Consider the following 11,704-nt stretch of genomic DNA (forward strand, 5'->3'; position numbering starts at 1 on the left):
GTTACTCTTGAATTCCAATATTTATCAATCTTAACAATGTTTATCAATTTTAATGTGATAGGAGTTGGATAAAAAAAAAATCAAATAGGTAAACAGTTAGTTTTTAATACATTAAGCCATTTTTCCGAGCTTAATCCATTAAGTCATTCTGTTTAGATCAAGTCAAGAGGAAACAAACATGTATAGCTATCCAAATTAACTGCTTAACCCATAAAGCTTATTACGTCAAAGGAAACATCCGGTAACTATTATATTCAGAGAGAGTGAAAGGTAGGGGTTGAAAAATTGTAGATTCTGTTTATGATTCATTATTACATAATCTAAACCTGTTGAGATAGGAGGACAAGGAGGCCCTGAGGGCCAACTAATATTTCATTAAGGAAACTGATCAATCCAAACCAAACCACGGGAGTTACATCAACTCCACCAAGGGGAGGAATCACCTTGCGTGTGACTGTCAAAATCGGCTCTGTAGGGGCGTATGCTACTACATACGGGAATTTTTCAACAGGAAGCTTTGGATACCATGACATGACAATTCTTACAATGAAGAGGAATGAAAATGCTGATAGTAAAGGCCCCAATATGGGTATTGCCAACTTAGCTGTTCCCGGGTCCAGATCCATTAAAACCAACCTTTGCATGTACTCTGGTATCAAGTCCGATGCATCTCTTCTGTTTAGAGCAATGGTTCGGGTTACAAATAAATATATATCCACCAAAATTGATGATAAAAATAAAGCAAAACACAAAAAAGCATTGGTACTTTCACCAATTTATTGATTTAGTTACTTAATAATCTTTCTTTGGTGATTAATCCATTATACTTTCGATGACTGTTTAAAAGAAAGGAAAAATGACCACCAATAACGCTTTATTTGCTCTTTTAAGTTGCGAAATTTCTAATTGTATCCAAATGACCAACAAACTTTTTTTTTTTGGTTTTATTATACTATTATCTTTTATCAGTTTAGCTACTAGACTATTATTTTTATCGATTTAGCCACTAAAATATTATATTCCTCTTGATTTAGCCATTGAACTATAATTTTTATATCTTACCCTTTTTCCAAAACGGGTACCAGGAAGATTGTTTTTTTTTTTAACAGTAAAAAATGTTTAATGGTTTGATATGTACAGAAAATAATTATGTAGTAAAAGTTCAAGTGATTTTCTCTATTTTACCCATAAAAGTGCCCCCTCCATGCAAGATTTACATTAATTCCATAACATCAAAGCTAAAACTACCTGTTTGGCCCTGAAGGGTATCGCTTTTAGTCTACAAGATTGTCCCTATTTGTAGTAATTGAAGGGTATTTTAGACATTTAACTAATAGTCAAAATTTTCATCTGGAATATGTATATGTGTATGGTCTAATTAACTTCCAAGTTCTGAAATTTCACAGGATGGAGGGAGTAATAATTAAAAGTAAAAAAGAAGGGGGAAAGGAAGGTTTACATACATGGGATCTGCCAAGTTAAATGAAGCTGATAAGGGAATATCAATGCTAGGAACTGCAACTTCTAAAAGGCAACATGCTCGATATCTTTGGACTTGCTGATTTGGTTTTCTTTTTGTTGGGCATATGGATTTCTGAAACACAAGAGAGAAAAAATTGAGTGTTTCAACCTTCAAATGTAAAGATATCATAAAAGTTTCCTTCTTAACTTCACATTGATCACTAAATTATGAATATCATACGGTATTTGACTGATCTATATGAAAAAAAACGAATATAAAAGTGGTTTTTTGTTCAATACTGAATAGTAAATATCCCTTTTATGCAACATTTCCATTTCTCTTGTGATTCCATTACACAAATCCATGATTTCCACAAGCAACGAATTAACCTAACAGTTTCATGTTCCCTTAAGGCTCTCACCTAGTCAATTACATTTGACAAAATTTAGTAAATGAATTGGACTAATGGAACCATTCAAATACATACGTACACGCATAAACGAAGAGAAATCTGCATTTGGTAGCTTTCAGAAACTTACTCAAAATAAAAAAAAAAAAAAAAAAAAAAAAAAGGGAAGCGATCAAAGCAGAATTGAACCAACAGATATAGAGAGAGCATTTGCTGCCTAGTAAAATAAAGAAGAGATGGAGAATTAGCTTACAGGGACGAAAAAATTTGATCCGCCTGAGGTCGAAATTAGGTGTAGTGGTACTGCATAACCTGCAAAATTGCAAGGAGAAAAGAAAACAGCAGATCCTGAGTCGATATGTTAATCCAAAGATGAATTTGCCCAAACAATGCTTGAATTTAGACATATGTAGGTAAAACGCGAGCCCTAATTATTGAATTAAGTATAAAAATTGTACATTTGCTCTGAACTGAACAAGATGCAGCCATTGAAGCTAAATTGGGAAGAAGGTATGATAGAACTTCTTTCCAGAAATAGAAGAGAATGTTATCCTGGTTTTGAACGGTCTAGTCCGGTCGGGTTTTTACATCAACCGAACAAAGACTTGTGAAAAATAAAAAATAAAAAAAAATAAAAAATAAAAAAGTAATTTAGGCATGTTTTCATCCACTGATATAGCCTCTCAAGTTGACAGCACGTACAATGACCTAAATACTTTTTTTTTTTCTTTTTTTTTATTTTTGGATAATGACTTAAAATGGTAATATATTTTTCGATTTTTAAATATTTGATCATTAAATTTTTTTTTTTCGTCCACATTTACTCATTCAACTTGTTTAACCGTACACATTTAGTCCTTATGACCGGCTACTTCAGATAAGCTGGAAAAAATGACTTATAAGGATAATCTATTTCTCACTTTATACACATTTAATCCTTAATATTTTTTTTACACATTTAGTCCTTAATATTTTTTTGTTACAAAATAAATCATTGTTTTTGTACACATTCAGTATTTATGACATGTTTTTTTAGGGTTTTCTCATGTCATCCTACGCGACACAATCATTAATAAGGTGTTCGAGATTGTTCATGGTTATGGCCGCCGCGGCCTCGACTGCTTGGTTGCTTAGTTCTTGTGGTTTGGCTTAGTCTTGTGTTTTGAACGTCGTAACTTCTTTATACGATCAGAAATTTTAACGATTTTTATATCCATGCGTTCGTATTTGGGTCAACTATAATTTTCGTTTAGATTACTCTCGTTAAAAAGCAATATATATTTTTACTTATATTCATGTGATTTTTATGTATGTATGAACGTTTTTTTTATAAAATCGTAATATAAAATTATAGTAGACTCAAATACAAACACATGGATATAAAGATCATTAAAATCTGTGATCGTATGAAGAATTCACGATGTCCAAAACACAAGACCTAAGCCAAACCACAAGAACTAAGCAACCGAGCAACCGAGGTCGCAGTGGCCATAATCATGAACAACCCCGAACACCTTACTAATGATTGTTCTGCGTAGGATGTCGTGAGAAAAACTTAAAAAACCTGATCATAAGTATTGAATGTGTAGAAAAGCAACAAAGACTTATTTTGCAACAAAAAAAAATATTAATGACTAAATTTGCAAAAAAATATTAAGGACTAAATGTATACAAAGTGAGAAATATATTACCCTTTTAAGTCATTTTTTCCGGCTTACCTAGAGTAGTCAATTATAAAGACTAAATGTATACAATTAAACAAGTTGAATGGGTAAATATGGACGAAAAAAAAACTCAGTGACCAAATGTATATATATTGAAAAATATATTACCATTTTAAGTCATTATCCCGTTTTTTTCACATGGAACCCATTTACTTATGGATAAACCCTTTGTAACATCCAAAAACTTTCTATGCAATTTAGGTATTATATTAAGAATTCTTATTTGGAGAAAATAATGGTTGTTGGCATGGAATGATTAGGCAAGGATTAATTGAAATATTATAAGTCATAATGGAAAGTGTTGCTATTTTGGAGTACAAGACTATTCTTTTTAAAAGAAAGTTAGTTTACTTGAAGGTTTTATGTGTCAAGTCCTAACGGTGCAAGGACATAAAGTGTAAATGATGGAAACATTAATAAGAAGAGGAAATAAAATGTTTTTTTTTTCGATTTGGTAATTCCACTTCCTTGTATTATATGGCTTAATGATTATAGTGAGAGGTAGATAAACACAACCGTTTTTTCTTTCCTAAAAACCAAAAAAAAAAAAAAAAAAAAAAGCAGCAGTAAAAATATATGAACAGGTTTTTTTAAAAACCAATTCAACTATAAACGAACTGACAATTTGATATAGGCTTTAAAAAAATTTGCAACCCGAATTTTTACCCCGGTTTTTCTGACTGGACTTGTTTTTTAAACCAAAAGAACCGATTTTTTAACTCAATTTCAACCGAAAAACATACAAATTTTAACCAAAACTAATACAAATTTTAACCAAAACTAATAATAATAAAAAATAGACGGGTTTCTTTAAAAAACCAAAACGGGTTAAAACAGGCTAATGTGCACCTCTAGTCATAAGTGTACAATAGTTTGTCCAATCGTTGGGCCAAATTTATATAGGCCCTTTTCTTGTTCCATGGTTCCTTTTGGGTTTGCTTATGTCCTTTATAGCTGTAGCATGTTTGGCTGTATTATGCTGGGGTGAACAAACCGGTTTTTTTTTCCAAACCGAACCGGTTCGGTTCCGATTCGTGAATAGTAAAACCGGTTCATGCATAAACCGGTTCGGTTCAAACCGGTTCCGTCTTAGAAAAACTCGAACCTATCTAAACCGGTTACACCGGTTCAATCGGTTCTAAACCGGTTCGATCGGTTTGACTACCGGTTCACGGTTATTAAACCGGTTCTAAACCGGTTTCAATGTCTAAAATCTTGAACGGGTGCAAACCGGCGTTTCGGTTCTTGAATCGGTTCGGTTCCTGGTGGACCGGTTCATAGTGAACCGGTTTTCCGGTTCGGATCCTGAACCGGTTTTTTTGTGCAAGCCTAAATATTTATGCATGTATATATGATATAGGTTTGTCTTTTATAACGGTTATGAAACCTCAAGAACTTGAGTTGGAAGTCTAGTTTATAATTGAGTGAATGTATACTAATACACGTAATTTATTTTTCCTATTAACCAAATTATCTTTTTTAGGCCATAATTTCATAATGATTACCATTTTTTAAGTTTTGGCAGTTTGAAGATTTTTTTTATTTATTATTTTTTTTATTTATTGTTTTTTTTACAACGGCATACACATTCTAATTTACTCATAAATTACACAACTATCGCAAATAAGACTTGAACTCTCAACCACTTGAGCTAAATGGCATCGGTGAGTAGATTTTGTGTTGGTGTGAACTTTGAAGTTGTAATATTATATACTTTATTTGCGGTTCTCATGTACAATTACAGTATTTGGACCAAATTACGATTGCTTCTCAAAAATACCCAAAAACCACACAACATAGAAAATGATTTCTTTAAATCATTAATCGTTTACTTCCCTGAATGTCTCATTAATGGGGCTTGCAAACAAACCAAGACTAATAATTTCCCACACCAACACAATTACCAATCTGCATAAATATATGAGCAAACTTCAGCTCCAATGTATATTCCCCATGGGTTCAAACCTCATAAGTCATATCACCTTTTTGCCATTTCAAAGCTTAGATGGAACTGCGACCAGGTAGTTTAGAAACACCCATTTGATCCATTTTCCTCCTAACCTTCTCTGAATCAACATAGTCACCAACACTAGAGAAGATGTTTGACATAAGCACATAATCACTAGAATAACCTTTCTCCTTTTCAAATATTCTCCTTGTGACTCTCTTCCCTGTCTCAACATTATTATAGGAGCTACATGCCCCAAGAAGCACCCTCCAAATCACATCATTATCCAAATCTTTAGGCACCTTCAAAGCCACTTTCTCTGCTTCTTCAATCCTCCCTGCTCTCGCCAACATGTCAACCAAGCACCCATAATGCTTTATATCAGGCACAATACCAGACTCATCCACCATTTTCTTGAAAAACACTAACCCTTCTTCAACTAATCCTCCATGACTACAAGCACTTAGAATACTCAAGTAAGTAACTCTATTAGGCTTCATCCCTATTTCCTCCATTCTTTTAAAACTATCCACAGCCTCCCTTGCCATTCCATGCATTGCAAATACAGAGATAATCGATGTCCACGACACTAAATTCCTCATCTCACTTGTTATGCCTTCAAAAACTCGCAAAGCACTCTCCACACTTCCGCACCTTGAATACACATCAATTAAAGCATTCGTAACACGTATATCTATCATATAAAATCCGTTTTTTTCCCCATAAGCATGAATTGACTGACATAACTCCAAAGACCCTAGATTCCAGATCGCGGGGTAAACTGCTAAAATGGTGATCTCAGTTGGCTTTGTATTGTCATTAAGTGCAAGCATGTGTCTAAACAATGAAATTGCTTCCTTGGGTTGATTTGCTCGTGTATACCCGTCTATCATACCACTCCAAGAAACAACATTCTTAATAGGCATCATATCAAAGAAAGATCGCGCTAGCACAATTTCACCGAGTTTTGCTAAACCAGTTACTAAAACATTCCATGTGACTAAATTTCTTTCAGGTATTTCATCGAACACTTTGCGACATTCGAGTAAATGACCACATACAACATACATGTTGACTAAAGCGGTTTGGACGTAAACATGACTCTCAAACCCGAATTTGAATGTGAGAGAATGGAGTTGTGAACCCGACATGGGTAGATGTGAATTGGCACAGGATTTTATCAAGAAAGCATATGTGAAACTATCGCCATAAAACAAGGTGGTGGGGTGGAGATGGTGCTTATAGAGCAAAAAAGCCTCATCGGGGGAATTCCCAAGTGAATAATGGTGGAGGATGGTGGTCCAGATACTGACTGGTGGTGGTGGTGTTTGGATTATGGCGGCAGTGGTGACCAAGTGAGCGTGGATTTGTTGAATCGATCGGCGGTTGCAGTGATGCTTGTGTAGTAAGGATAACAGGTTGTAGTGGTCTTTCCTCATTAATTTGGTGATTCTGATGGATTTAGCCAATGAACTATCACGAAAGAGCACTTGTTTAAAGGCTAAATCAATAAAATTTTGACATTACATTTTACTTTTCTGTATTTTGCCAGTAATTGGGAAATTTGTTTTTTTAAAAGGTTAAAAAAATATAATGGTTTAATCGTTAAAGTGATATGATGGTGAAAATACAATGGCTGCTTTCTGTATTTTGACCCTATGAAGCTAAAATTACCTGCTTGCCCCTCCTGAAGGGTAATGATTTTAGTTTACAAGATTGTCTCTACTTGGGTATTTTAGACATTTAACTAATAGTCAAACTTTCTGTATGTGTATGACCTAAATTCAGAAGTTGCAATTTCAGAGGAGGACAGAGGGAGTAATAATTAAAAGGAAAAAAAAAGGAGGAAAAAGGATGTTTACATACATAGGTTCTGCCAAGTTGGTTGAAGCTGATAATGGGATATTGGTGTTTGGAAGAGCTTGACGACTTCATTACACTCTTGCAAAAACAAAAAAATACTAAAAATGTTAATGATCTCAAAAGTCAATGTGCATCTCATTTTCTTATTTAGAATAGCATACTTTGTCTTGGCAATCTTTCTGTTTAATACTTGATAGCAATATGTAACCAATTCTAATTGTAAACACCCAACTTCACATATCTAGCTCAGAAATGACATGCTTTTATAGGGGAAAAAAAAAAGTGGATTTGTGTTCAATACTAAATAGCAAATCAATTTCTCTTTCGGTTCTATTTTACCCTTCTGATTAAAAATAATAATAAATATCCAATAAAACTATCAAAATTTTGAGAAATCTACATTTACATATAAAACATTTTACCAACATTTAAACCACTCTGTATGTTCATAACTTTAAAATACAGGTTGGACATAACTCTTGTCTTCTTCAACATAGCATTTATGAAAAAATGTTGACCATTTTTCCCAAGCTAATGACTCTGATGTGAACCTCCCAAAAGAGATCTCCAAGAACATGTACATGGTTCTTCTGTAAACAAGTAATTTTACCAGATTTATCATTTCAGATTAAAAAAACACTCCAATTGAGTGTAAGAAAACTGCTAAGAGTATGCTTTTAGTGAAGTTCAACTCATTGGAGCATTTCTACAAACACTTTGTAGTCAATAACCCACTCCCAATTGAGTGTAAGAAAACAACCATCTATATGAACTGATTTCATAAACTAACATCTATGAATTGATAAAACCAAACCATTTCAATAAACAAATACAGGTTTTAGAAAAACAAATCAACATATTTTAATATCAAGAAAAAACATATGATTTCAGCAAGCAAAACAAAACAACAATAATCTGACTTCAGAAAGAAAGCCATTCCAAAAAAAAAAAAAAAAAAAAAAAAAAAAAAAAAAAAAACCCTTCATAACCATTCGAGAATCTGATTTAGAAAAAAAATATAAAAAATAAAAATAAAATAAAATAAAATAAAAACCTTCCTAACCATTCAAGAATCTGATTTCAGAAAGGAAGAAAAAAAAACAAACAACCATGTCTATTTGATTTCAGATAAAAAAACATCATAAGCAAAACATTTTATTATCGAGTTTTAGGGCAAACAGAATGATAATCTCACCTGGAATCGGAAAATCGACTATTTTGACGAAGGAAGGCGGCGCTACCGGCGGAGATAGAGGAGGCGGAGATGGAGGCGGCGCTACCGGCGGAGATAGAGGAGGCGGCGAAGTCGCTGGTGAAGGGAGGCAGCTCGGAGAGGAAGTGAAAGGGAGAAGTGGGCGTCGGTCTCGTTGAAGTATGAGGTGAAGAAAAGAAGCGCTGGTGAAGAAAAGAAGCGCTGAAATTTTGGGGTACAAGCGGAAAGACGCGTTTTTTAAAATTTCAGACATTGTTCTGTATCTGAAAGTTTAAGAGACATTCACAAAATTAATAAGCAAAAAATAATAGGCTACCAAACGGTCTAAAAGATATGCTCTTAATTTTCAAATTTAGAGGCAAAAAACAGCCGCTAAGTCTCTAACCTATGATCTTCCACAAATAAAGTATTAACCTAACATAAGGGCTGTCCCCTGGTCAATATGTACATTGTACCAAAAAAAAAAAAAAAAAAATAAGATAATGACTTAAGGGCTGTTCCGTCGTCAATATGTACATTTTACAAAAAAAAAAAATAAAAATAATCACTTAAAAGGGTAATATATTTTTCGATTTTTACACATTTAGTCACTGAGTTTTTTTTCGTCCACATTTACCCCTTCAACTTGTTAAACTGTACACATTTAGTCCTTATGACCGACTACTCCAGGTTAGCCGGTTAAAATGACTTAATAGGGTAATATATTTTTCACTTTGTACACATTTAGTCCTTAATATTTTTGTACATATTTAGTCCTTAATAATTTTTTTTGTTGCAAAATAAGTCATTTTTGTTTTTGTATTCATTCAGTACTTATGAATGATTTCTTTAGGTTTTTTTCACGACATCTTATGTGGGATAGTCATATGGTGGTGGGATAGGTTGAGGTGGTCCTGTTATATGCTGTAGACCGAGATACTTGGTGCAGGCCAGCTATAAGCTGTAGGCACAGAGGCTCGAGAAGAGCGGTTGGGTTAAGGCGGCATGCCAACAAACCCTGGGTATTCTAGTTTGATGATTGATTGGAACTGTTGCATGTTGGCATTCCAGTCTGATGACTGAGTGGGCCAAGGTACTCCAATCTGATGAGTGTGGGCCCGTTATGCATGATAATACGTTTGTTGTATCGGGTATTTTGGGGAAAACTCATTAAACTTTGTGCTTACTCAGTTGTTTATGTTTTCAGGTTCTATTGTTGATCGTGGGAAGGCGAATGCATGACTGTACACACTCATCAATAATATTGAGGATTCAGCATTTCTTATATTACTCTGATTTTCGATAAATGTATTTTGGAATAAACGTTTTTTCTTAATAATGGATTTATAATTAGGGAGTTTTGCCTTATTTAAAAATGAAAATTTTTTGTTGTGAAAATGAGACATTACACATAAACATCAACAACCACACACACTTCATCAATGATTGTCCCACGTAAGATGTTGTGAGAAAAACCTAAATAAAACATTCATAAGTATTGAATGTGTACAAAAACAAAAATGACTTATTTTGAAACAAAAAAAAAATATTAAGGACTAAATGTGTACAAAAATATTAAGGACTAAATGTGTACAAAATGAGAAATATACTACCCTATTAAGTTATTTTTTCCGACTAACCTGGAATAACCGGTCATAAGGACTGAATGTGTACAGTTTAACAAGTTGAAGGGGTAAATGTGGACGAAAAAAAAAACCCAGTGACCAAATGTGTACAAATCGAAAAATATATTACCCTTTTAAGTCATTATCCCAAAAAAATAGTAAATAAACTAGACTAATGGCTTCATTGATTCATTCTAGTACATATCCGCATAAACAAAGAGAAATATGCATTTGTTAACCTCGAAAACAAACTAAAAGTGAACAAAAGGGAAACGATTAAATTAGAATTAAACCACCAGGTATAGATAGAGCATTTGTTGCCTCTGAACTAGAAAATAGATGGGTAATTTGCTTACGGGGACAACAAGTTTGATCCGCATGGGTCGAATTTAGGTGGAGTGGTATTGATAACCGCCAGAGCAAAATAAAAAACGGCAGGTCCTGAGTCTATGTTAAATAGAAAGATGGTTTTGTTAATTTTTTTAAAAATACGTTTTGGTCCCTATGGTTTGGCTAAAATCACACTTTTGGTCCTAGTATCGATTTTTTTCTCATGGGTAGTCCATGTTGAGGGTTTTGTTAATATCATTGGTTCTGGACCGTTAATCTCCGTTACTAGCACTGTGAAAATACTAAATGCCTTTAAGCTATATAAACAAAACCCTAAGGTGGAAGACGGCGACGATCATTTTTTTTTCTTCCCAACCTCATACATTCACGCCGCTCGACACCATTATTGGATCTGATCATTGCCTCGGTTGCTACCACGACCACCACCACCGACACTGATCATTGTCTCTGTTACCTACAATGATCTCTACCTCCGTTATCGGCCACCTCTTCTTTAAGCTCCGCTAAAGGCATATGACATCACCACCAACACGTCAACCTTCGTCGCTGACATCAACACCGAGCACTACTATGCCCTCTATGATTTCAGTTTTGAAAATTCACCTTCCCTACTCTGATTATAATTATATTAAAAATATTGTTCTCGTTTCTGAAGTGGAAAAATATTTGTTCATCCGAAACCTTCTATGGAATTTCCCGTAACGCTTGTTCAGTTCGAGTTCGAGCATTATGTTGACAAAAGATGAATATTAGCGGTTTCATCATCAAATGAAGATGAGAAATAAGGATTTTCTTCCCTAACATATTTCGTAGCGGATGAATCCATCATTCATTCAATCAGAGAGAATTGGAATCGAATTAGAGAGGGTTGGAATGGAACTGAAATGGGTTGGTGGTTTTTGAAGTGAGTGATTGATGTTTATATAGTTTTTTTAAGTATCCATTGAACAGTCACAAAGAATAGATTCATGAGAAAATGAGTGGCTTACCCACCATGTTCCTATGCACATTTTGCAGGGGATGAACTTCTTTAGGGATGAACTTATTTAGGGTCAGAAGGGGTTGTGCCTCCGTTATCGGCCACCTTTTCTTTAAGATCCGCTAAAGGCATATGGCATCACCACCAGCAC

At 34.1% G+C, this 11,704-nt stretch overlaps 2 protein-coding genes across 7 annotated transcripts; both read right to left on the reverse strand.

The window, feature by feature from the left end:
• Positions 1-217: 217 nt before the first annotated feature.
• Positions 218-2,465, reverse strand: CCB3 (cofactor assembly, complex C (B6F)). Its single transcript, XM_079084892.1, has 4 exons — positions 2,330-2,465; positions 2,125-2,183; positions 1,464-1,594; positions 218-675 (listed from the first exon to the last, which is right to left on the reverse strand). Exons 1-4 carry the CDS (start codon positions 2,358-2,360, stop codon positions 321-323), a joined length of 576 nt encoding a protein of 191 aa, XP_078941018.1. The 5' UTR covers positions 2,361-2,465; the 3' UTR covers positions 218-320.
• Positions 2,466-5,392: 2,927 nt separating this feature from the next.
• LOC145165971 (Pentatricopeptide repeat (PPR) superfamily protein) lies at positions 5,393-8,942 on the reverse strand. 6 transcript variants are annotated; one of them, XM_079084897.1, is made up of 4 exons: positions 8,602-8,942; positions 7,410-7,996; positions 7,218-7,321; positions 5,393-6,995 (listed from the first exon to the last, which is right to left on the reverse strand). In XM_079084897.1, exon 4 carries the CDS (start codon positions 6,980-6,982, stop codon positions 5,597-5,599), a length of 1,386 nt encoding a protein of 461 aa, XP_078941023.1. In that variant the 5' UTR covers positions 6,983-6,995; positions 7,218-7,321; positions 7,410-7,996; positions 8,602-8,942; the 3' UTR covers positions 5,393-5,596. The 6 variants fall into 6 exon arrangements, with proteins under 6 accessions (XP_078941023.1, XP_078941022.1, XP_078941021.1 ...); XM_079084896.1 differs by having other exon boundaries at positions 5,393-7,016; positions 7,410-7,484; positions 8,602-8,941; XM_079084895.1 differs by having other exon boundaries at positions 5,393-7,016; positions 8,602-8,941.
• Positions 8,943-11,704: the final 2,762 nt, after the last annotated feature.

The sequence above is a fragment of the Lactuca virosa genome, chromosome 3 (assembly GCF_052849685.1).
Source record: "Lactuca virosa cultivar CGN04683 chromosome 3, Lactuca_virosa_CGN04683_v6, whole genome shotgun sequence".
NCBI classification, from domain to species: Eukaryota; Viridiplantae; Streptophyta; class Magnoliopsida; order Asterales; family Asteraceae; genus Lactuca; species Lactuca virosa.

Coding starts and splice junctions, on each gene's coding strand:
- CCB3 (XM_079084892.1), bottom strand. CDS start 2,360: ATGGCTGCATCTTGTTCAGTTCAGAGCAAAT. Junction 1,595..2,124: donor GATCAAATTTTTTCGTCCCT/GTAAGCTAATTC, acceptor CTTGTGTTTCAG/AAATCCATATGCCCAACAAA. Junction 676..1,463: donor TTTAACTTGGCAGATCCCAT/GTATGTAAACCT, acceptor TGCTCTAAACAG/AAGAGATGCATCGGACTTGA.
- LOC145165971 (XM_079084898.1), bottom strand. CDS start 6,982: ATGAGGAAAGACCACTACAACCTGTTATCCTTACTACACAAGCATCAC.